This window comes from Hoplias malabaricus, chromosome 8 (assembly GCF_029633855.1).
Source record: "Hoplias malabaricus isolate fHopMal1 chromosome 8, fHopMal1.hap1, whole genome shotgun sequence".
NCBI classification, from domain to species: domain Eukaryota; kingdom Metazoa; phylum Chordata; class Actinopteri; order Characiformes; family Erythrinidae; genus Hoplias; species Hoplias malabaricus.
The window spans coordinates 25,886,681-25,909,495 of NC_089807.1; the positions used below are offsets into that span (position 1 = coordinate 25,886,681).

General features: G+C 45.8%; 2 protein-coding genes across 2 annotated transcripts in view; both read right to left on the reverse strand.

Moving 5' to 3' along the window:
• mertka (c-mer proto-oncogene tyrosine kinase a) overlaps positions 1-4,907 on the reverse strand; it is a 44,847-nt gene extending 39,940 nt beyond the window's left edge. The window contains exon 1 of the mRNA XM_066678464.1: positions 4,615-4,907. Within this exon, the coding sequence (XP_066534561.1) occupies positions 4,615-4,678 (64 nt within the window). The 5' untranslated portion in view covers positions 4,679-4,907. The remainder of the gene's footprint in view (positions 1-4,614) is intronic.
• Positions 4,908-7,649: 2,742 nt separating this feature from the next.
• The window catches only part of lhcgr (luteinizing hormone/choriogonadotropin receptor), a 56,501-nt gene continuing 41,335 nt past the window's right edge, over positions 7,650-22,815 (reverse strand). Inside the window, exons 10-11 of the mRNA XM_066678470.1 lie at positions 12,784-12,849; positions 7,650-10,356 (exon numbers count right to left, since the gene is read on the reverse strand). Of these exons, the coding sequence (XP_066534567.1) occupies positions 9,165-10,356; positions 12,784-12,849 (1,258 nt within the window). The 3' untranslated portion in view covers positions 7,650-9,164. The remainder of the gene's footprint in view (positions 10,357-12,783; positions 12,850-22,815) is intronic.

Genomic DNA, 22,815 nt, shown 5'->3' on the forward strand with positions numbered 1-22,815 from the left:
AGATTAGGGCATAAACATTTAGCAGTTGTTTTCTCACAGATTTCCCACCTGCTCTATACTGTTTAATTACTACAGAACTCACCCAGAGGTAAAAAAAAAAAAAAGTTCAAACAAAGGATGAAAAAAGACAACTGGCATTTTAACTGTACCATTATTGTGTGTGTGTGTGTGTGTGTGTGTGTGTAAAAAGATGCTATCGTGTTGGTATATACTACAAATATATATATTAGAAGAGGCAACAGAATACTTAAAGTACAGAATACAGTACTTTAGTAAATCAATGATTCATCAGTGAGAGCTTCAGTTGCTGTTATAAAAACAATACAATGAACGCTCTCGGGTCTCGAACCCACCTCTGTGCGACACAGAAATGCATGGTTTTCACGTGTAGCCCACTGCGCCACTGAGGAACACTGCTGAGATTTCTCGCCGTCATATTTATAAACTTTTCTAATATACTTAATATCTATTTTTTATAACGATAAATACACTGAAATATTATTTTTTGTTACAAAACAATCTTTGTCTTTTATCACTGTTATTTCTTTTATTTTATTTAAAAATATGCATTTATTTTTAATTCAAGTAACGTTATTCTTTTTGCTGCTGATTATATATGATTACAATATGAGTAAATGCCGTCACAACTCTCATATTTTCACATAATTTTACAAAATGCGTGAGTTTTTGCAAGTTTCCCACTGTGAAAGCCAGACCAAAATCATCTGGAACCAACATAGTTCAAACTACTGGTACTAACAAATTATGACCGTTTTGGGAAACTGGCGGAGTTCAGATGTTGGTTAGTTTAACGATGCATCGCACCACGTTAGTTCACTGCTAGGCTCCGTCGTTGTACGAGAAATGAACCTAAGATTGGTTTGTGAAGGATCATATTTGAAAAAGGGGGGGGGGGGTCTATTGTTACCTCTGGTGGTTATACTGTATATTATTATGTGTATGTTTGTTGCGTGTAGTGAATGTGTGTGTACTGGTGCATATTTGTTGTAATTATTGTGAATCCAAATAAATTGTTATTCGCAAAAAACAAAAATCACCTCCTTTGTGAAAGTGGCTGCACATAGCTGTGGTCAATTACCTGTTACTGGGGCAACCTAAGAACCGGGTGGTGGACTCCAGTGGTGAGGGAAACTGTCAACTGGACTAACGTACCTGAAGGTGAAAAATTCTGCAGCTTTGGCAACTGCAGAGGCTAAACCTAGGGTGTGGGGAGGAGCTCACCAAGGCCATAGAGAATGACTTCCAGATGGCCTCAAAGAAATTCTTGAAACACTCTGACAGTTTAGGAGGGGAGCAGGGGATGCTGTTCAAGCTGTGTCTCAAAATGTTACATAGTGCAGTATCTGCTGTGTCGAGAAGCAACAACAGAGGCTCTATTTTCCCTGTTACATGTCAGTGAAGGATCACAATGATTTTGAAGCTGTAATTTTAAGGTCAAAATGCTACCTGGGGTTGCTTAACTCAGAAGAGCAACAGACAATGGTGCCTATGGACAATAGGATAAGAGTGATCCCAAAAAAAGTAGCAGAAAATCATTGCAAAAAATAAAAAACAATACAATAAAATGCTAATAACGGTAACACATGGTTTTATGGTTTTAAATTAAAGTAAGATTTCTCTCTATATTAAGTGGAACAGATCTTAAAAAAGGAATGCATGATGGTGCAGTAGTGTTGCAGTCACATAGCTCCAGTGAGGAGTCTGTGAGGAGTTTGGTGTGTTCACCCTGTGTGTGTGTGTGGGTTTCCTCTGGGTGCTCCATTTTCCTCCCCAACCAGTAACACATGTGCGTAGGTCGGACTGGCATGGATTTTGTGTTTTACAGGACCTCTTCAACGGTGCTATATATATATATATATATATATATATATATACACACACATACATACACACACGCACACCTAAAACATGAACACAGTGCATAAACCAATCAACTGTAACATTATGACCACCTCCTTACACCTCTGAGTTCCACTACACGAGCACTTTGTAGTTTCATGTAATGGTCCTGTGGATGTCCTGAACATTGAAAGACAGCGTGAAAGGGGGCAAACAATGTTTGGATTGCAACAGATGGACTATAATCTGTAATTATAGAACTACAAAATGCTCATGTGTATAGTGAAGCTGAGAGAATGGACCATGAGTGCAGAAACAAGAAGGTGATCATAATGTTAAGGTTGAATAATGCTGTAGCAAGAGCTCTACCCATCACAAAAACCTCCTGATTCATTCATTATCTGTAACCGCTTATCCAGTTCAGGGTCGCGGTGGGTCCAGAGCCTACCTGGAATCACTGGGCGCAAAACAGGAATACACCCTGGAGGGGGTGCCAGTCCTTCACAGGGCAACACAGACACACATACACATTCACCTACAGACACTTTTGAGTTGCCAATCTACCTACCAATGTGTGTTTTTGGACAGTGGGAGGAAACCGGACCACCCGGAGGAAACCCACGCGGACACGGGAGAACACACCAACTCCTCACAGACAGTCACCCGGAGTGGGAATCAAACCCACAACCTCCAGGCCCCTGGAGCTGTGTGACACTACCTGCTGCGCCACCATGTGGCCCCACCTCTAGATTCAGCCACTCCAAATCTACTCTACCTACTTCATACTTACTATCTCATTTTTATACTATTTCCAATGCAGAAAACATTATATAATACTAAACAAATTGTTTAGTTGGTTTTGTACCAAAATCTGCTAATGTAAAAGCTTTTTATGCAATCTTACATGGTCTGTGTTGATGTTGTTGAATGCTATAAATGTGTGGTATGAAATTATTTTAGTTTTTCTAAAAATGCATTGTAATTTTAGTGTACTTTTTATCACAACAAAAATACAAAATTAAAGCCTAATGCTCACTGAGAAATCATAGCGGTAGAATTTAGAAAAAAACTAGCTCTTCTTTTGCAGTTGATGTTCCTAACTGGGAATTTTGGAGTTCAACATAATTCATTTATTCCTTAAGATTCCAGCAGAATAATATAGTTTTACCAATTTGTCACAAATAAATTAGAACATATTCAAAGATCAGGAAATTCACCCTGGACACTGAAATCTGTTATCAGAGGAAGCACATTGTGTTGTCTGGCAAGAACATTATTTTTCTCACTGAAGCAAGCAGTAATGGACTTACTAAATTTTCCATTCACCGGAATGCAATACCAAGGAAGTTCTTAAACAACTTGCCATTTCCTACATCACTCTTCAGGTCTAGTACATGCTAATCTTTGTAGTTCACAGTGATGTTTGCCCAACATTTCCTATTTACAATATTTATACATAAGTGACCAAATGTATGGCCATTGCTTTCAAATCACTAGAACCAACAAACTAATAAATTCCATAACTGTAACAAATAAACTGTGGTAAATCTCCCTCAACAGAGTTAAGAGCTTAAGCTCAATATTAATACCTCACCTCTCAATGTTCACCAGGTTTAAATGGCTTAAATCCCCAGAGCAATGTTTCATAAAAAAAAAAAAACCCTTACTGTCTCAAAAAGGGAAATACGCACTATCAATACCTATCATTTCAGAATGTTGGATGAGTCAGTGTCTACAAACCTTTCGTTTTTATATAGGCAAAAAAATGGAACAGTCCCCACATAACTGCAGCTTTGGAAATATTAGAATTTTGGTGAAATTCTATAAAAATTTCTCAAATCCATGTGTTTATTATGGAAACCCATTTCCATCAGTCGAAGAACATAAAAGTCGTACGTCAAGTCATAATTATAAGATGCTAAGTCATCAAAACTTACACTTAGCACCTCATAATTATGACTTGGCCTTTTTTCCCTTTAAGTGGCGGAAAGAGTTTACTAATGTGAATAGGTCCATAGTACAGTTCATCCTAGTCAGAGATTAACACTACACAAAGCAGTTGTTTGCTCTGCTACAGACTAATGCTGAAAGGTAACTCTAATTAAAGTGTTTTAATTTTTTTTCTTACTTTAATTTTGGCAGCAGACCTTCATTGGGTATGAAAAGGACAGAAACTGCTCTAAACACAAACAAAGTAACATTTAAGGGGTTGAATACTTCATTACGTTTTAAAGTTACCCTATGAAAAAGCTTTAAGATTTCATGAAATATACTCCACTCGGTAGCCTAGGCAACTAAAAAAAACACTCATAATGCTCCATACCTTCTACATCTGATATAAGAACAGAGTTAAGTCTCTGCATTTCAAAAGCCACGACACGGGATAGATTCCTTAGGTTTATGATGTAATAAACTCAGGCAGTCTGAATTCGCCCATATAAGACACGTTTTGAAACACTGGTATCAAAAGCGAAAATGTTCAGCCACGACGCTTACTGCTTACTTAACTCATAATAGATGTTCTAACGTAAAAATCGGCACCATGCGTACGTTAACTAGGTTTAAAAACTTGACTTTCACTAGAAGAAGTCTCAAATTTCAGAGTCTCGGTTCTTCCAAAGTTCTCTCCATAGGTTTTGCAGACCCACAGTAGTCGAAGAGTGAAGTTATTTCTGACACGTTGCGGCGTTTTGTGGAAATGTAGCCGAACCATAGACCAAAATATAGAGTACAGATTTTGTTTTAATAACTTACCCGTCGTCCGTATCATATCAAAAAAAAGACAAAGGACAAAAATCTTGACAATCTCTGACGACATTCTGAATGTTTTTCCCCCAGAGTTGTCTGAATATGCACGTCAACAAGTCCTCTTTTCTGAATGCAGTTCTCCAAAGGGCTCCAATAAATTCCAGTTAAAATAGTAGTGCCTCTTCAGACATGTTGAATATAGTCTCTCAGAAAAAGCGTTGAAAACATTTCTCCCTCATACAGCTGGAGAACATCTTCTGCTGTTATCAGGAATGAGGGGAATGCAGCTCTCGACTCACTCTGTAGAAAGTTGACTGTGTGACGTCGTTAAGGGATGCTCTCAAAACAACAGCGTTGTTCTTGTAGGCTGAATCTCAAATGGCTTACTAAACCCCTCTCCCTACTCCCTATGTAGGCTAGTACACGTCCTAAATCTAAGTGTCGTACACACACACTGTGGCAAGAGTGCACTACAGTGTTAACATTTCCCACACTTTTGTTAATACATGTTTAGGTTATTAATTTTAAAAATATTATTTTATTTATTAATTATGTATTTATTTACATGGTTTGTCTCACACTTGCTGCAGAAGTTTGTTATTTTCTGGGAAAGGCTTACTCTTCATGTTCGTACATTGCTCATAGAAACTTTTGGACTGTCCACCAACGGTGGCTAAAGTAAAAAGGGAGAGGTAAAAGTCCTCTCCTTGATTTAATTATGTTGCGCCTGCTGCTTTAAGCAGCAGCGCGCAATATATTGTTATCCAATTTGTTTTTTTTTTATTATTATTATTCCGTGTTTCCTTGTCCGCTTAACTAGCCCCGCAGTTTTCGAGCTATCGAATCCGTTCCACCTGCAAATCGTGCATCCTATAGCGACGATGTGGGCTAAGCGCTCTAACTCAGTCATTTTTCAAGCTACGGACACGGGATTTCAGACGGTCGGACCCGGGCGTACCGGGTCCCATCACGTCCGTTTTCGGACCTCTTGCACTCATCCTTTTCTTTCTATCCCTCCTTCAAAATCCCTCCATTCATTTCGATGGGAGTCTCAGAGTGTGGTGATGTCATACACTGAAGGATCTCTTCCCGAAAACCTTTTTTTCACTTTTCAGCCGAACAATTCGCCATAACTTCCTCATACTTTCACCTAGAAACTTTCATTTATTTAAATTTAAAATGGTAGAGAAACTTGTCCTTTCTAGCCCCTGTAAATTTGAACATTATTGAAAATACGGTTTTTGAGTTATGAATTTTTGTTCGGCACTAGGGACGGTTTCGGCTCCTATAGAGTTCAATGTATTGTTTAGAGCGCTCAGAGTGCGGTTTCTAAATTTTTCTCCTGTTTTTAACTCGTCATAACACGCTCAATTCTCACTTAATTTATATTTTTATACCATATCGATCCCCAGACTCTACTTGTCGCAACGGTATATATGGTTAAGTGATGTGGGTAAATCTTTCCAAGCTATAAGCATTTGTTCGGAGGGTGGGTACGCTCCCATAGGAACGCATTGAAATTATTATTTTTTTCAATTTTCTGCCGAACATTTCACCATAACTTCCTTATACTTTCACCTACAGACTTCATTTAAATTTTAAATGGTAGAGAAATTTTCTCAAACTTGTAAGTATCAGATCGTTTGAGAGTACCGTTCTTGAGTTATGAATTTTTGTTCAACACTTGGGAGGGTTTTACTCCCATAGAGCACAATGTATTTTAAGAGCGGCTCGGCACACAGATTTTTAAAACTTTGCCTTTTTTTTTAAACTCATCATTACACCATCAATTCTCGCTCAAAGTGCAGAAATTTTTACACCATCTCGAGCGCCAGACTCTCCTTGTCGCTACGGTATGTTTCGTTTATTTTTGGACCTGGAAACGTTTTTGCGATATTTGAGGTTTTTTGGAAAACCCCCCGGTCGAAATTCATTGAATCATGAGTCTGTCAGTTGTATTCTGTGAGCGTGCGTGTGTGAGAGAGAGAGGGGTAGGGGCAGAAGCAGAGACTGAGGGGGAGAAGTGTGAAGGACAGACATACATAGGCAGTCTCTAACACTTTAAAGGTAATTTTTAAGGGGGACATCTTAATTATCCAGTGTTTCTTAAGGTAGAATTTTTTTAGAATACCTCATTCACAATATACTGACTGTCTTCAACATTTTAAGCTTTATTTGAAGTGGTCATTTTTAAAGGTGGACGTCTCAATACAATTGTGGGTTTCTTAAGGTGGAATTTTTCTTAAGGTGGTATTTAAAATGTTTTGGCCATTTTTTTTGCTTTTAAGACTCTTTTGGCCTGCGATTTGTACATCTGAATACAATTCTGGGTTCTTGAGGAATTGTTTTTAAAGGTGGAATTCAAAATGTATCGTTTTCCATTCATGTCCTAGTGAGCTCCATAGAGTCCAATGTAAACTGCTGTGGGAGACTGCTCTTTTAACATCCCACTACCAACAGCTTAGCAGTCAATTCCTTCACCATAGCGTCGCCTAGGGACCCACGTGTTTACCGTATCGACGACCTCGTTTGGAGTGGGAATGACACGGATCTGGGGACAGGGGTTTCAGCGGCGCAACATCTCGCGTTTCCTCCTGGAAATGCAGACCTCTAGTTTCAACTTCTCTACCATCTCACACTAGCCAGAGCTATCAGTGCGGTTTAAAGAAAACTGCCAGAAATGTCCACAAACATTTAGCTATGTTAAGATATTTTTGTAATATAGGCTAGTGAAGTGGCAACAAAATAACACAAGCCGTGACCGTCACTACAGCTTTTACTGTCGACAGCGGGGCGCCATTTTTCTTACGCTGTAGTCTATAAAGTTTCAACCTGTTCCTAGGCTTCTGAAAAAATGTTATCTGAAGCTCTCAAAGTGTACAGATAACAAGGTCAGCCACAGAACGACGAGTGGAACACCCCACCCCCCGATGACACCTTTAAATATTAGAGCATGTAGTCAACACAGATAAATCCTGAAAATGGATCCTTGAAATGTAGGCAGGTTTATCTTTATTTAGCACAATTAATCCTCTGTCTGAGAGAACACAAAGCTAATTTCATCAGTAATTTAAAAGAGAATTTCATCACAGTTACAACATCATTCAGCGGTAAATTAATTAATTGTAAACAAGGTCAGGTTCACAGAGTACCTTAATTTCTTTACAGTGGTGATAGAACTCAGCTGGGTCAAGATCTACAACGACAAAATAAAAATTACATTTATTATTATACAACCCAGAACAACTGAACCCACATATGTATTCTGACATGTTAAGGTAACACGGTTGGTATAATAATTGTAACAGTATATCTCAAAATAGTCTTTAAAATACATCTTTAAAGGATATTGTGCCCTAAAATGCCCCTATCTCTGTTAAGCCATGTTGGTTTGATTTAAGGGACATAATACAATGTACATACATTGTTCTGTTTTAGTTATAACATAACTTTGTAAATAAGGACGTCCCTGAATGGTTTCTGGGAAACAAAAGAAATACTGACCTTGCAAATTTAAAAGATTTTTTTATGGTCATCTGAAAGACGTAATTTTGTTAGCTGGGCCTTATCACATATATATCACAAAACAGGCCCAGACAATTATATATTTACTTTTAATTTTCAACATTTACAACTTTTGTTCCAGTGACCACTGTTGTAAACTTGAGATGACAGCATTTTGCCTAGTTTTAAAATGAATGAAAACTCTTCTTTTTTTTCCCCAACTCCCAACTTTAATACAAATTAATTTACACATATCTGAGATTTACAATCCAAGGTGCAATTGACAGTCACGTAATTGGATTCCCATTGACGTATTTCACAACTCAACCCCTGAATATTGTCTATTCCAAAAGCAAACTAGGATATGAAACAATCCTCTTTAAAGAAACACTAGTTAAGGTTTTGTTTTTTGCTACTGGGGTTCTCCTTAGTGTAATTCATTTTTACAGCACTGTATTGATGATCAGTAGGGACAAGGAGGGAGGGGTGTTGGTTTTCTACCCACCTCCTCAAATTGCATAGTACAGTTTCTGCAGTGCTGGGCACAGAGTTGCAATGACAGAGGGCTCTATTCCCCCTACAGCTCAGTGAAGCATCATAATGATTTTGAATTTGCACTTTTAAGGTAAAATATTATGCAGTGTTTCTTTAATGTTAGGCTGCTGGGAGATTCAAGGAGACAATCATAATACATGCTATTTTTGGGTAAATCTATACATCTTTTCTTTTTCCTCAACCATAGTCTCATTCTTGGCCACCAAAGTGATGTAACCCAGTCTCTGAAAAAGTCTCTTTTATTACAGTTTCGTATAGGCTTCTCTTTGGACATGAATAAGCTCAGAATCTGTAGTCTGTACTTCTTGGTAGAAACGATCATTTTTCCTCCTGCTTGTAGAGAACCATACATGTTCTCCCATGAAAACCATTTCCCCTCCCTTTCTCAGAATAATAATAATAATATTAAAGGTGGAATGAGACAAACTTATTACACAATACAATATCACACCGAGATGAAAAAGCTAAGAGCTGTGGAGAAGTGTGGGATTTTGTCATCAGCTGTATTTCCGCATGCCCTCTATCTGCAGATGGGTCTTTGGGTGAGGATAAGGAGACAACCACAGTACTGTGCATGGGCTCTTGCTACTTGAGGAGCTCTTGCTTTTCCTAGTCTGCTCGGAACAGTAGGACTTCATACGGTACATGTTGGCTTTGCTCTCACAGCAACCCATGGAGCTCAGTATCTTGCAGGCATCCTTTCGGAAAGCCTTAGTGAAGATAGCATAGAGGAAAGGATTGGCACAGGAGTTGATGGGGTAGAACAGCACCAGGAGGATTTTAGAGTTAGTGACTGTGATAAGGGGCATTTTAAAGGCGGCTGAAATGGCGAAGAAAGAAATGGGCGCCATGCAAACGAAGTCGGTGAAGACAAGCACGGCCATGCGCTTGGCAATCTTTGCATCAGCTGTGCGACTCGGCACTTCTGGATGTTGCACAGCAACAAAGATCAGCACATAGCAACCACAGATCACCAGGAAGGCCCCCACATTGAAGAGCAACAGAAGAATGACATAAGCCTGAGCCACTGGGGTCTCAATATCCATGGGCAGACACATACTGACCTTGCTGTAACTACTGACACCCACCAGGGGGAGCACAGCCATGGCCAGGCAGAGAAGCCACCCTACAGCCATAATGGCAGCGGCCCGGGTAAGACCAATTCTGCGTTCTAGCCGCAGAGCATGGGTGATAGTGTGCCAGCGTTCCACAGTGATGGCAGACAGTGTGTAGACGGATAATTCTCCACCAAAGACAGACAGGAATCCAGCAACACCACAGCCTGCTCCTGTCTGCCACTCTATGGCATGCTGGCTGTAGTAGCCATGTGTGCGCAAGTCCACTGTGGCAATCATGAGGAGGTACACACCAATGCAGAAGTCAGCAAAGGCCAGGTGACACATGAGGAAACGTGGAACAGTCAGCTTGCTGCGGCAGGCAAAGAACACGAGAAGTACCGTCAGGTTGCCAACGATAGCCAGGATGTTGATAAACCAGATGGCCACTCGCAAGAATTCAAACCCAACAAGGTCTTCACAAGGGTTGAATGCATCTGCCTCTGGACTGCAAAGAAGGACTGGTCTCGTGTGGCAAAAGTCCAGCTCTGGGTACTCAAAGTCCACGCTGCCAAAAGATCCTGATCTGTCAGAGGAAATTATGGAGTTATCAGTAGCAATATCTTCTAAGCTCCTGAAAAAGAAATCAGAGAAAAAGTTGTGAGAAACTTCAGTAAATGCATATTAGTGCCCATATTGAGTGCCCAAGATGGTTGTAGAGGCTCATGGCTCTCCTTTTCGGTGCTCCTTTTCAGGACTCTCTACAACACACAGACTGGGACTTATTTGACCACCAGGATCAGGAAACATTCAAAATAACAGTACTGGACAACATCAGGTTCTGTCTTGGATATGTGACTGAGGACAAAATAATCCAGGTTTTCCCAAACCAGAAACCCTGGATGACCAGCCAGGTCCATACACTTGTCAAGGCCTGTGACACTGCCTTCAGGTCCAGTGACAAAGTCACAATCAGCATGGTACCAAAGTAGTCATCTACAACCAGCTTAAATGATTACCACCCTGTTGCCCTCACCCCCACCCCCTTTCGAATTCCATCAATATGCGTACCGGGCAAACAGATCCACAGAGGATGCTATCCATGCCTTGCTGAGCCATCTGGAATGACAGCAGTGCTCGTTGTGGACTATAGCACGGCCCTCAATACAATAATCCCGGACATTCTGATCACCAAGTGGGACACCCTGTGCCTCCCTCTCCCCACATATGCCTGGATAACAGACTTTCTATCCAACCGCCCCAAACTGTGAGGCATGGCGCCTACCTTTCCTCCACCTGCACACTAAGCACCGGTTCACCACAGGGCTGTGTGCTAAGTCCTCTCCTTTACTTCCCCTAAACCTATGGTTGTAGCCACAAAAACAACACCATCATCAGATTTGCAGGTGATTGCAGAGAGGAGGTCCAGGAGTTGACTACTTGGTGCTCAGAGAACAACTTGGCATTGAACATCACAAAAACAAAGGAGATCATTGTGGACTTCAGGAAGCATAAAACCGACCTGGCCCCCTTCTATATCAACAGCAAGTGTGTGGAAAGGGTCCACACATTCAAGTTCCTGGGTGTCTTGATCTCTGCTGACCTCTCCTGGACAGATAACATCACTACTGTCATCAAGAAGGCTCAGCAGTGACTACACATCCTGAGGGTCCTCAGGAAAAACAACCTGGATAAAAGACTGCTGCTAACCTTCTATCGCTCGTCCATTGAGAGCCTCCTGAAATACTGTATCTTAGTATAGTATAGGAGCTGCACTGGGGCAGACAAGGGGAGGCTTCAGAAGGTGATTTGCAGAAGATATATCTTAGAACTTTATCTTGGAACCTTTTAATTTTTATTTGTATAATTTTCTATATTTGCCTTGCATTAAAAAAAGGATCAGCTCCTCAAACTCATTGTACATTCAGCATAATGACAATAGAGATCATCTTATTATACATTAAACAATCACTGGATTAGGAACATCCACTCTGCATCTACACACATTCTTCATTTTCTCAGCTCCAGTGACCATACAGGAGCACTTCGTAATTCTACAATTACAGACTGTAGTCCACCTGATTCTCTGCATACTTTATCCCCATTTCATCCTGTTTTTCAATTGTGAGGACCGCCATAGGACCCCCACAGAGCAGGAATGATCTGGGTGGATCATTCTAAGCACTGCACTGACCACTAACCTGGTGGTGGTGTGTTAATTTGAGTTGCGTTGGTACAAGTGCATCAGACACAGCAGTGTTGATGCAGTTTTTAAACAGTGTCCACTGTGTCCACTCTGTTAGGCTGCATTCACACATTAGGTACAAGTGGCCCTAATCCTATCTTGGTTTATTGGGAAATATTGGGAAATTAAATTACTTTATTCAGGTTAATACTTGTGGAAATTTGTTTTTAAAAAGTAACCACAAGAACTTCTTCCATAGTAGTTTTATATCCGTTTTATGAATGAATGAATGAATGAATGAATGTTCAGACTGTTCTCAGATATAGGTCACATTAGACAGTGTGAACAGCAGAACATAGAAATTAGATATGATCATGAAATCAGATCTGAGCCGCTTTTACCTGCTGTGTGAACCTAGCCTTAAAACACACACCTCGTTAGTCCATATGGTATATGTAAAGTCAGAGACGGTAGCTCATCTGTCGCTGCTGTTTGTGTTAGTTGTCCTTTAGTCCTTCATCAGGTGACACAGGATACTGTTGGCTGTATTTTTTGTTGGTGGCCTATTTTCAGTCTAGCAATGACAATGAGGGCTTTAAACACTCTAGCAGCACTTCTGTGTCCTGACCATTGAAGAGCAGGGTAAAATGGGGATGAAAATAATTGCAGAGAAACAGGTGGACTACAGTCTGTAATTGTAAAACTACAATGTGCTCCTGTATGGTTAGTGGAACTGATAAAATGAAAAATGAGTGTAGATAAATGGTAGGTGTTCCTAATCCAGTTATGGTTTAGCATATGTTGCATTTTGTTTTGCACTAGCCATATTGTTTTACTAAACCCCAGAGGAATGGACCATAAATGGGTAAACCTTACATAGTTAATGGGTTTTGCTCTTCACAATATGAAGATCCATTTTCCTGTGCTGATGATGGAGTTCCCCTGTAGGAAGAGATAACAAAAATACACTAAATTAAGGACTATCTCACAAAATAATGAAAATAAATACAGTAAGTTTGAATGCTCAGTGTATTAGGTCTTTTTGGATCAGTTTCAAGTGCACACTAAATTAATTCAGCCAGTGTGTAATGCTCTGGTCGTCAACCAGTCGATCGTGATCGGCAGGTCAATCTCCAAGAGCATGCAAGTCAATCACGATAAATTATGTCTGCTTCAGTTATCACATTTAAGTTACTATAGCTGCGTCATTCTGTATCTGCAGTGGTTTGCAAGCTTCGAGATATTCGAGATTTCCAACTCTGAATATTTTGCTTTACAATTATACATTAATTGCAAGAACATATAATTGCTCTTGAATTGAACTTGTGAATTTTATTTATTTTTTTAATTGAACATGTTTTCATTGTTATTATTCAAGGTTAATAAATTCAGATAAAAAAAATTCAAGCTTAAATGAATTAAAACATTATATTTCGAAGTTGCTCAAATTCAATAGCCAAATTCAGATGCCAAAATACGAGTTGAAAAATTCAGAGTACACATCCGGGATACAAAGGATAAGCAATCGATTCATTTGGATTTTTTGTTTCATCTTAAATGGTGCAGTAGTTGCATTCTGTCGCTGCTAGATGGCAAAATACTAACACAACTTCCATACCTTGGAAAAAGTACACATTTAGCTTCCTTCCGCTATTATCTCTTTATTTTCAAAGTCTCAAAAATCTGAAAGGCTCACTGAAGATACAATATAACAGACTATTGATATCCTGAAGATGAAGAAATTTTACTGTGGAAATTTTTTGTAATGGCCCTGTGAACATAGCATGTGATATGACAGAATATGTGGAAACATGAACTTTGGGTACACAGTCATGTGAAAATTAGGACACCCCATGAAAGCCTTTGTTAATCATTAATTGTATCATGTGAAACTACATGCCATGGGTTCGTGCACCGATTCAGAATTTAAAAACTAATCACACTGTGGTCCTGATGTGGAAGAGAACTGAGTGTTTATTCCTGAAATCTATACCATATAGTGGCGGATACTGGTCTTTCAAGGAGGGGAAGCTCAATTTCGGCATACATCATAAAATGTTTATTTTTAAGAAAATGATCTGTGACCCTGTCGTACCAACAAGGCTTCTTTTCCAGGGACTTGACTAGTGTCCTCTGAATGGCCAGCAGAGCTAGGCTGCTTAAACGGCCTTGGCCCATGTGAAGTGTGTCCGCCTGTGCTGTCACGGATCTTTACACCAAAGGATCGCTGATTCGCTCACTTCGCTGTCAATCAAAAAGGGATTCAGCCTCAGAAAAATCATCCAATCATCATGCAGAAGCTGAGCGTCCGGGCCGGCCAAAGCCAGCCCACTGCCCCATAGACCCCCAGAGTCGCTGAGCGTCCGATGGGCGGAACAAAGCCCAGCATTTATCCAATGGCTTGTCTCGTTTCGTTGCACTTCGCTGCTTCGCTATTGAACTTTGTGGATGCTCAGCGTCCACACTGTTTAAATCACTGTGAAGCTGCGGGAATGATTGAGAGGAAAGCCACGTCTTTACCAGTGATAAGAAGCTGATTCTGAACAAAAGTTGAACGCGTTGTAGTGCATATTTATTCAATGACATGTACACACAACAGTATATATTTGATCACTTATTTTTTGACATTTTAGGGAAGCTGAGATTCCCTTGAAGTCTTAGAGCAAATCGCCAATGATACCTGTCACGCCTTTGCCCTGTCAAGTCTGTTGTCCCCGTCATGTGCTTTATTTGCACATGGCTTTGTTTGTTATTGTCCTTGTCTCCGCCCCTGTCTCCGCCTTTGTTCCGCCTCCTCGTCTGTCATGTGTCAACTCGTCCTCCTCGTTATCTGTCCAGGTGCGTCTCGTCTGTGTTGTGTATTTAAGTCCCCTTCCCTCACTTCCTGTTGTCGAACATTTCTCCTTTCTCCTTTGTCTAGTCGGTCGTGTTTTCTAGTCTGTCCGTCTGTCTCCACAGCTTCTGCGTGTTTGTTTTCCTAGTCGTTGTTTCATGTCGTAGTTTCTTTTCATTTATCGTTAATTCATTAACTCTTTAGTCTGTCAGTCCTGTTTGCCCTGTATAGCTCCCCGTGTTTAGTTTAGCCTGCTTGGCTCCCTGTTTGTTTTCGTTCCGTTAGAGTCTCTGTTTTGTTTTATTCCTTTATTAAAAATACTGTGTTTTAGCGAGTGCGTCCGCCTCCGTCAGTCCGCCCCTCGTTCCTGACAGAATGTTCGACCAAACTATGGACGCAGTAAAAGCGGCGCCTCCAGCCGCTCCTGTCTTCATGAACGCGGCGTCTCCATCCGCGCCTGTCCTCGAGAGCGCGGCGCCTCCAGCCGCGCCTGTCTTCGTGAACGCGGCGCCTCCTGCCGCGCCTGTCTTTGTGAGCACGGCGCGCGCCTCTCCTGTCTTCGTGAGCACGGCGCGCGCCTCTCCTGTCTTCGTGAGCGCGACGCCCACCTCTCATGTCTCCGTGGACGACGTCGCAGATTCCTCTGCCTCCGTGGACGTTCTCGCAGTTTCTCCTGTCTCCGTGGACGACGCCGCAGGTTCCCCTGTCTCCGTGGACGACGCCGCAGGTTCCCCTGTCTCCGTGGACGACGACGCAGGTTCCCTGTCTCCGTGGACGAGGCTGCAGGTTCCCCTGTCTCCGTGGACGACGACGCAGGTTCCCCTGTCTCCGTGGACGACGTCGCAGGTTCCCCTGTCTCCGTGGACGACGTCGCAGGTTCCCCTGTCTCCGTGGACGACGTCGCAGGTTCCCCTGTCTCCGTGGACGACGTCGCAGGTTCCCCTGTCTCCGTGGACGACGTCGCAGGTTCCCCTGTCTCCGTGGACGACGTCGCAGGTTCCCCTGTCTCCGTGGACGACGTCGCAGGTTCCCCTGTCTCCGTGAGCGCGGCTCCCTCGGCCGCTCCTGTCTCCGTGAGCGCGGCTCCCTCGGCCGCTCCTGTCCCCGTGACTGTGGCTAGGGCCGCTCCTGTCCCCGTGACTGTGGCTAGGGCCGCTCCTGTCCTTGTGACTGTGGCTAGGGCCGCTCCTGTCCCCGTGACTGTGGCTAGGGCCGCTCCTGTCCCCGTGACTGTGGCTAGGGCCGCTCCTGTCCCCGTGACTGTGGCTACGGCCGTTTCTGCCCCTGTGACTGTGGCCCCGGCTGCTCCTGGTCATGTCCGTAGGTCGGCCTGAAGGACTTCGAGGCCGATCCCTAGAGTTGTGCCCAGGCTGGCTTCTCAGACTGCCCGTTCCCTGTCTCCGTGGACGACGACGCAGGTTCCCCTGTCTCCGTGGACGGCGTCGCAGGTTCCCCTGTCTCCGTGGACGGCGTCGCAGGTTCCCCTGTCTCCGTGGACGGCGTCGCAGGTTCCCCTGTCTCCGTGGACGGCGTCGCAGGTTCCCCTGTCTCCGTGGACGACGTCGCAGGTACCCCTGTCTCCGTGAGCGCGGCTCCCTCGGCCGCTCCTGTCTCCGTGAGCGCGGCTCCCTCGGCCGCTCCTGCCCCCGTGACTGTGGCTAGGGCCGCTCCTGTCCCCGTGACTGTGGCTAGGGCCGCTCCTGTCCCCGTGACTGTGGCTAGGGCCGCTCCTGTCCCCGTGACTGTGGCTAGGGCCGCTCCTGTCCCCGTGACTGTGGCTAGGGCCGCTCCTGTCCTTGTGACTGTGGCTAGGGCCGCTCCTGTCCCCGTGACTGTGGCTAGGGCCGCTCCTGTCCCCGTGACTGTGGCTACGGCCGTTTCTGCCCCTGTGACTGTGGCCCCGGCCGCTCCTGGTCATGTCCGTAGGTCGGCCTGAAGGACTTCGGGGCCGATCCCTAGAGTTGTGCCCAGGCTGGCTTCTCAGACTGCCCGTTCCCTGTCTCCGTGGACGACGACGCAGGTTCCCCTGTCTCCGTGGACGACGACGCAGGTTCCCCTGTCTCCGTGGACGGCGTCGCAGGTTCCCCTGTCTCCGTGGACGGCGTCGCAGGTTCCCCTGTCTCCGTGAGCGCGGCTCCCTCGGCCGCTCCTGTCTCCGTGAGCGCGGCTCCCTCGGCCGCTCATGTCTCCGTGAGCGCGGCTCCCTCGGCCGCTCCTGTCCCCGTGACTGTGGCTAGGGCCGCTCCTGTCCCCGTGACTGTGGCTAGGGCCGCTCCTGTCCCCGTGACTGTGGCTAGGGCCGCTCCTGTCCCCGTGACTGTGGCTAGGGCCGCTCCTGTCCCCGTGACTGTGGCTACGGCCGTTTCTGCCCCTGTGACTGTGGCCCCGGCCGCTCCTGGTCATGTCCGTAGGTCGGCCTGAAGGACTTCGAGGCCGATCCCTAGAGTTGTGCCCAGGCTGGCTTCTCAGACTGCCCGTTCCCTGTCTCCGTGGACGACGACGCAGGTTCCCCTGTCTCCGTGGACGACGACGCAGGTTCCCCTGTCTCCGTGGACGACGACGCAGGTTCCCCTGTCTCCGTGGACGGCGTCGCAGGTTCCCCTGTCTCCGTGGACGGCGTCGCAGGTTCCCCTGTCTCCGTGGACGGCGTCGCAGGTTCCCCTGTCTCCGTGGACGGCGTCGCAGGTTCCCGTGTCCGTGGACGGCGTCGCAGGTTCCCCTGTCTCCGTGGACGGCGTCGCAGGTTCCCCTGTCTCCGTGGACGGCGTCGCAGGTTCCCCTGTCTCCGTGGACGACGTCGCAGGTTCCCCTGTCTCCGTGAGCGCGGCTCCCTCGGCCGCTCCTGTCTCCGTGAGCGCGGCTCCCTCGGCCGCTCCTGTCCCCGTGACTGTGGCTAGGGCCGCTCCTGTCCCCGTGACTGTGGCTAGGGCCGCTCCTGTCCCCGTGACTGTGGCTAGGGCCGCTCCTGTCCCCGTGACTGTGGCTAGGGCCGCTCCTGTCCCCGTGACTGTGGCTAGGGCCGCTCCTGTCCTTGTGACTGTGGCTAGGGCCGCTCCTGTCCCCGTGACTGTGGCTAGGGCCGCTCCTGTCCTTGTGACTGTGGCTAGGGCCGCTCCTGTCCCCGTGACTGTGGCTAGGGCCGCTCCTGTCCCCGTGACTGTGGCTAGGGCCGCTCCTGTCCCCGTGACTGTGGCTACGGCCGTTTCTGGCCCTGTGACTGTGGCCCCGGCCGCTCCTGGTCATGTCCGTAGGTCGGCCTGAAGGACTTCGGGGCCGATCCCTAGAGTTGTGCCCAGGCTGGCTTCTCAGACTGCCCGTTCCCTGTCTCCGTGGACGACGACGCAGGTTCCCCTGTCTCCGTGGACGACGACGCAGGTTCCCCTGTCTCCGTGGATGGCGTCGCAGGTTCCCCTGTCTCCGTGGACGGCGTCGCAGGTTCCCCTGTCTCCGTGGACGGCGTCGCAGGTTCCCCTGTCTCCGTGGACGGCGTCGCAGGTTCCCCTGTCTCCGTGGACGGCGTCGCAGGTTCCCCTGTCTCCGTGGACGGCGTCGCAGGTTCCCCTGTCTCCGTGGACGGCGTCGCAGGTTCCCCTGTCTCCGTGGACGACGTCGCAGGTTCCCCTGTCTCCGTGAGCGCGGCTCCCTCGGCCGCTCCTGTCTCCGTGAGCGCGGCTCCCTCGGCCGCTCCTGTCCCCGTGACTGTGGCTAGGGCCGCTCCTGTCCCCGTGACTGTGGCTAGGGCCGCTCCTGTCCTTGTGACTGTGGCTAGGGCCGCTCCTGTCCCCGTGACTGTGGCTAGGGCCGCTCCTGTCCCCGTGACTGTGGCTACGGCCGTTTCTGCCCCTGTGACTGTGGCCCCGGCCGCTCCTGGTCATGTCCGTAGGTCGGCCTGAAGGACTTCGAGGCCGATCCCTAGAGTTGTGCCCAGGCTGGCTTCTCAGACTGCCCGTTCTTTGTCTCCGTGGACGACGACGCAGGTTCCCCTGTCTCCGTGGACGACGACGCAGGTTCCCCTGTCTCCGTGGACGACGACGCAGGTTCCCCTGTCTCCGTGGACGACGACGCAGGTTCCCCTGTCTCCGTGGACGGCGTCGCAGGTTCCCCTGTCTCCGTGGACGGCGTCGCAGGTTCCCCTGTCTCCGTGGACGACGTCGCAGGTACCCCTGTCTCCGTGAGCGCGGCTCCCTCGGCCGCTCCTGTCTCCGTGAGCGCGGCTCCCTCGGCCGCTCCTGCCCCCGTGACTGTGGCTAGGGCCGCTCCTGTCCCCGTGACTGTGTCTAGGGCCGCTCCTGTCCCCGTGACTGTGGCTAGGGCCGCTCCTGTCCCCGTGACTGTGGCTAGGGCCGCTCCTGTCCCCGTGACTGTGGCTAGGGCCGCTCCTGTCCCCGTGACTGTGGCTAGGGCCGCTCCTGTCCCTGTGACTGTGGCTAGGGCCGCTCCTGTCCCCGTGACTGTGGCTACGGCCGTTTCTGCCCCTGTGACTGTGGCCCCGGCCGCTCCTGGTCATGTCCGTAGTTAGCCCCACTATACACTTTTTGGACAAAGGCCCATTCAAATATATTGCCATTGGACACTTATGACCACAGTTGGATTGTATGCCGGTTTTGGATCCAAAATGCCGTATAAAGCATGACGATTCGGACACTGAGTGATAACTCTTTCCGATTTGCTACCCGCGGCTAAATCCGCGATTTGGACAGCACTAGAGGCGCTGTTGCACCAGCTATACATTCAGAACGTCGGGCCCCTCCTTTTATGATGTGTCACTTGTCTCTGATTGGCTTTCTGAATGGAAAAACCTACACTCTCCAACTTCCAATATATTCAACAGTGTCATATATATTGCAAATGGGATGCATTCAACTTTGACCTCCCAACAGTCCAGCCCAAAGCTTGGGGGAGGGTCCAAGGGTCCAGAAAGAGCGTAAAAAGGTCCAAATCACATGTACAACATGGCTTTGCCACTTATGATGTCATTTCATATTAAAATTTCTGGGTTTTTTTTACAATAAACCTTTCATGTCCCATTTGGAGCATATGGCATCCCAATTCACATATTCTGCCCATGAAAACATATGAATATTGATAACTCTTTTTTATGTATTGTCAACATCCCAATTCCAATATATTTGACTTGCACTCAGTATATTGCAATTTGACACTCGGTCATTTATATTGCAAATGGGATGTTCGTTCAATTACCATATATGCATATATTTGTGTTGTGTCAAATATATTGGAAATGGGATGCTTGTCCAATTACCATTTGTATGTTGTGTACACCCCTTAGAAGGGTCCGATTGACCCCAAATTGCAATATGTTTATCATGGACACCCCATGAGACAGTGTGTGCAATGGACATAGCGTAGTGTGTTGTTTTCTATAAAAATAGCCCTAAAAGTGTTCCTTTGTCTTGCACACACATTTGAATAAAAAACAGAGGCTGAACTGACACATGGAACGGAATTTTCCGGAATAAATTGGTTGATTTTTTTTTTCCATACAAGCCAAGGTCACAGGGACCTGGCCCTTCGATATGTTGTTCTGGGGGCCCAGAAGGGCCAGCAGTCGACGGCGCTAAGTCGGCAGACCCCCGCAAACCCAGTTTCTGGACATCCCACTTCCAATATATCCCCATTCAAAACTCATATATGGCAATTGGACACTCCTTAGAAAGGTCCGAATGACCCCGAATCACAATATGTTTATGATGGACACTCCATTAGATGGTGTGTGAAGTTTCGTAAGCCTAGGGTGTTGTTTTCTATGAAAAATCCCTAAAAACATTTCATTGTTCTGTGCACACATTTGAATGGGGACAGAGGCCTAACTGGCACATGGAACGGAATTTTCCAGAATAAATTTGCTGATTTTTTTTTCCATACTAGGCAAGATCACAGGGACCTGGCCCTTCGATATGTTGTTCTGGGGGCCCAGAAGGGCCAGCACTCGACGGCGCTATGTTGGCAGACCCCCGCAAACCCAGTTTCATGACATCCCACTTCCAATATATCCCCATTCAAAACTCATATATGGCAATTGGACACTCCTTAGAAGGGTCCGAAAGACCCCAAATTGCAATATGTTTATGATGGATACTCCATTAGATGGTGTGTGAAGTTTCGTAAGCCTAGGGTGTTGTTTTCTATGAAAAATCCCTAAAAAGATTTGATTGTTCTGTGCACACATTTGAATGGGGACAGAGGCCTAACTGGCACATGGAACGGAATTTTCCAGAATAAATTTGCTGATTTTTTTTTCCATACTAGGCAAGATCACAGGGACCTGGCCCTTCGATATGTTGTTCTGGGGGCCCAGAAGGGCCAGCACTCGACGGCGCTATGTTGGCAGACCCCCGCAAACCCAGTTTCATGACATCCCACTTCCAATATATCCCCATTCAAAACTCATATATGGCAATTGGACACTCCTTAGAAGGGTCCGAAAGACCCCAAATCGCAATATGTTTATGATGGATACTCCATTAGATGGTGTGTGAAGTTTCGTAAGCCTAGGGTGTTGTTTTCTATGAAAAATCCCTAAAAAGATTTGATTGTTCTGTGCACACATTTGAATGGGGAGAGGGGCCTAACTGACACATGGAGAGGAATTTTCCAGAATAAATTTGCTGATTTTTTTTTCCACACTAGGCAAGGTCACAGGGACCCGGCCCTTCGATATGTTGTTCTGGGGTCCCAGAAGAGCCAGCACTCGACGGCGCTATGTCGGCAGACCCCCGCAAACCCAGTTTCATGACATCCCACTTCCAATATATCCCCATTCAAAACTCATATATGGCAATTGGACACTCCTTAGAAAGGTCCGAATGACCCCGAATCGCAATATGATTATGATGGACACTCCATTAGATGGTGTGTGAAGTTTCGTAAGCCTAGGGTGTTGTTTTCTATGAAAAATCCCTAAAAACATTTCATTGTTCTGTGCACACATTTGAATGGGGACAGAGGCCTAACTGGCACATGGAACGGAATTTTCCAGAATAAATTTGCTGATTTTTTTTTCCACACTAGGCAAGGTCACAGGGACCCGGCCCTTCGATATGTTGTTCTGGGGTCCCAGAAGGGCCAGCAGTCGACGGCGCTAAGTCGGCAGACCCCCGCAAACCCAGTTTCTGGACATCCCACTTCCAATATATCCCCATTCAAAACTCATATATGGCAATTGGACACTCCTTAGAAAGGTCCGAATGACCCCGAATCGCAATATGTTTATGATGGACACTCCATTAGATGGTGTGTGAAGTTTCGCAAGCCTAGGGTGTTGTTTTCTATGAAAAATCCCTAAAAAAGATTTGATTGTTCTGTGCACACATTTGAATGGGGACAGAGGCCGAACTGACACATGGAACGGAATTTTCCGGAATAAATTTGTTGATTGTTTTTTCCATACAAGCCAAGGTCACAGGGACCTGGCCCTTCGATATGTTGTTCTGGGGGCCCAGAAGGGCCAGCAGTCGACGGCGCTAAGTCGGCAGACCCCCGCAAACCCAGTTTCTGGACATCCCACTTCCAATATATCCCCATTCAAAAATCATATATAGCAATTGGACACTCCTTAGAAAGGTCCGAATGACCCCGAATCGCAATATGTTTATGATGGACACTCCATTAGATGGTGTGTGAAGTTTCGTAAGCCTAGGGTGTTGTTTTCTATGAAAAATCCCTAAAAACATTTCATTGTCCTGTGTGCACTTTTGAATGGGGACAGAGGCCTAACTGAAGAGTCAGAGGGCATTTTTCTGGAACTATTTAAATTTTTTTCCTATACAAGGAAAGGTCGCAGTGTCACAGCCTTTCGATATGTTGTTCGAGGGTCCGAGAAGGGTCCGCAGTCGAAGAGGTGAGGTCGACAGACCCCCCCAAGGCCAATTTCTGGACATCCCACTTCCAATATATTCCCATTCAAAACTCATATATGGCAATTGGACACTCCTTAGAAGGGTCCGAAAGACCCCAAATCGCAATATGTTTATGATGGATACTCCATTAGATGGTGTGTGAAGTTTCGTAAGCCTAGGGTGTTGTTTTCTATGAAAAATCCCTAAAAACATTTC